Source organism: Acyrthosiphon pisum, chromosome X (genome assembly GCF_005508785.2).
Source record: "Acyrthosiphon pisum isolate AL4f chromosome X, pea_aphid_22Mar2018_4r6ur, whole genome shotgun sequence".
In the NCBI taxonomy this organism is placed as follows: Eukaryota; Metazoa; Arthropoda; class Insecta; order Hemiptera; family Aphididae; genus Acyrthosiphon; species Acyrthosiphon pisum.
In genome coordinates this window covers 48,333,661-48,336,631 of record NC_042493.1, presented here as the reverse complement: position 1 = coordinate 48,336,631, position 2,971 = coordinate 48,333,661, and the positions used below count along the sequence as shown (strand labels likewise).

The 2,971-nt window shown below is 30.2% G+C and overlaps 1 protein-coding gene across 1 annotated transcript; it reads left to right on the top strand.

Moving 5' to 3' along the window:
* The first annotated feature begins 373 nt into the window (after positions 1-373).
* On the top strand, positions 374-2,391 carry LOC103311918. The gene is made up of 3 exons (XM_008191757.1): positions 374-409; positions 1,077-1,554; positions 1,652-2,391. Exons 1-3 carry the CDS (start codon positions 374-376, stop codon positions 2,389-2,391), a joined length of 1,254 nt encoding a protein of 417 aa, XP_008189979.1.
* Positions 2,392-2,971: the final 580 nt, after the last annotated feature.

Below are 2,971 nucleotides of genomic sequence, written 5' to 3'. Positions count from 1 at the left end.
TGTACTTGACACCGTGTCAATTATTTTATACTCCGGCCCACGAGAGAAGTAACCCGTGTCCCGACCGAATCACGTCCGAATCCGCGCATCTCCCACCTAGTCGACATATCGACGTTGCACGATCTCAATCGTTCACATTTGGCAACGTTGTATAGTGTGTACCATAACGTATATTCGCCACTATAGTGTATCAAGAAGTCTGGGTCACTATATTCCGCGCCACTTATAAGTCTACAAAACCACTTGTTTACATTATTATTGTCGTTTTTTTTTTGTTGTTAATTTTTTTTTTTTAATTAATATTTCTCAAGAGGAATGTCAATCAAAAACTGTCCCTGCTATATGTGCTGAAACAAGCATCGATGTAGCAGAAATGCCTTCACCTATTAAAAAAAATCGAAAAGGACAGGTAAGAATTTTTAAATTTTTTTTATTTATTGAATTTATAGTTTTTTTAATTTATTCTTAGTATTTTATTCGTAAAAATATTTTTTTATATATTATATACAGGGTGTAACAGAAAGAACTGACTAATGCAATAACATTTGTTATAATCAATATTTTGAATGTATTGCATGTGTTACATGCGCTACATGTATAATGTAAAAAAAATTATTATTTTGATTTTTTAATACCGAACATAAAAAATTTTAAATTAAACTAAATATTTTTTGATAATTTCAAAATAACCAATTGGTAAATCTGATTATAAGAACAATTTTGATGGTAAAAATATTTATCTAAGTCTAAAAGTTTATTTTTTATAATTTTTTAAAATATCAAATTTTTTTGATTAAATTCATTTGGAACGTAAAAACCTTTTTTTAAAATAAAATTTTAGGAAATTTGTTGTCATGAATATATTTCTTAAATTATTTAATACTCATATAATGTTAAAAAATGTTGTCCAGTTAAGGTAGCATTATTTTTTATTTATTTTTTGGTCAGATCTATCTGTTACGCTTTGTATATGTGTTACTTTATTCGTAAATTCAAAATTATGAACGAATCGAAATCATTTTTATATTTGAACGTCGTAGTATCATATTTAAATAATTTAATAATTACTGTTTCAGTTTGTTGGAAGAGGGCAAAAACAGAATATTTTTAATTTATACAAATCAAAAAAACATCAACAACCAGACATAAAGTACAAAGAAATGATAGAATCAATTTCAAAAGAAATTGGGATTGGAAAGCGTACAGTAATAACCACAATAAGTGAGTACAAAAATACAGGACAGTTGAAGTCGCCATGTAAAACCAAAATCCGCCCAATAATCAATGATAAAATTGACGATTTTGATAAAAACGCAATTCGTCAAAAAATTAATGGGTTTTGGTTTAGAGGTGAAATCCCAACTTTATTGAAGATTGTCACTGCTATTGATGAAGATCCAGGTATTCCGAGTTTACCTAGAACCTATTTACAGCGAATATTGAAAGAATTAAATTTTGAATATACGAAAAGGAATCGGAATAGTGCACTTACGGAAAGAGGAGATCTCGTTGTTTGGCGACAGAAATATATTGAGGACATAAGACGATATCGAAGTGAAGGTCGTACAATATATTTCCTTGATGAAACGTGGGTAAACGCAGGGGAGTGTAGCAGTAAAGTGTGGATTGACACTTCGGTAAAATCCCATAGGGGATGCATTCCTCGAAGGACTGTCTACAGGCCCCAAAAATCCATCAGGTAAAGGCAAACGTCTAATAGTTGTCCATATCGGTTCATCAGATGGTTTCGTCGAGGGTGGTTTATTGTGTTTTGAGTCGAAAAAAAACACAGCAGACTACCACGACGAAATGAATGGCGACACGTTTTACGAATGGTTTTGTGGAGTTCTGCCACGATTAAAGGAAAATTCAATAATAGTCATGGACAATGCATCGTACCATTCTGTCAAAAAAGATCCGGTCCCCACAACGGCTTGGAAAAAAGACGACATAATAAATTGGTTGAAGTCTAAAGATATTGTTTTCGATAAACCGATGGTGAAATTTCGATTGCTTGATAAGGTAAACGAAATTAAACCTCTTCACAATAAATACGTGATTGACGAAGAAGCTTTGAAAACCAATAGACATATATTACGTTTGCCACCTTACCATTGTGAACTTAATCCAATAGAACTTGCGTGGTCTGTAGTGAAGAATCATGTAAAGCAAAATAATACAACATTTAAGCTAAATGATGTTAAACAATTGCTGATCGAAGGTGTCCAGAAAGTGACTTCTGACATGTGGGCCAATTTCGTTAGTCATACTATCAAAGAAGAAGACAAATTGTATGAAATCGACTTCATTACTGAAAATATGTTGGATAATGAAGAATCACATATAATGACTATAACTGGTGACACTTCTTCTGATTTTTCTGACGAATAATTCTTGTAAAATATATTATTAATAAATGTGACTTCAATTTTTTTTTGTATTTATGTACTAAATATTATGTATATATTTTTGTTTTTTATTCGATTGTGAAATATATTATTAATACTAAAATACCTAAATCACTTTTGAATACCTAAATGTGAAATATCACCTTATATTATACATATTATATGTACTTATATATTTTTAACACTTTTCTTAAGTTTGGTTTCACGTCCGTCTGTGATCAAATCTTGCGCGCTCGATTTGAGGCACTTTTTGAAGATGAAAAATTCTGAAAATTGGTATAGACCTTGGTCTTGGATGACAATACAATAATCCGTTGTCATTTTGGGACATGGACCAAAAAAAAAAAAAAAAAAGGATTGTCCCCACGACGTCGCCGTAATATCTCTCGCAGATAAATCATAATCACCAGTAGTTTGATTCTTTTTGTTTCACAAACATATTTCTTAAACGTTTAAAAAAATATTTACTTTCAACTAAAAACTAGAAAATAAAAAATTAAAAAAAAAATTTTAAAAACACACTTTTCCATAAAAACATTTAAAAAAATATTTTTAAAAATTGC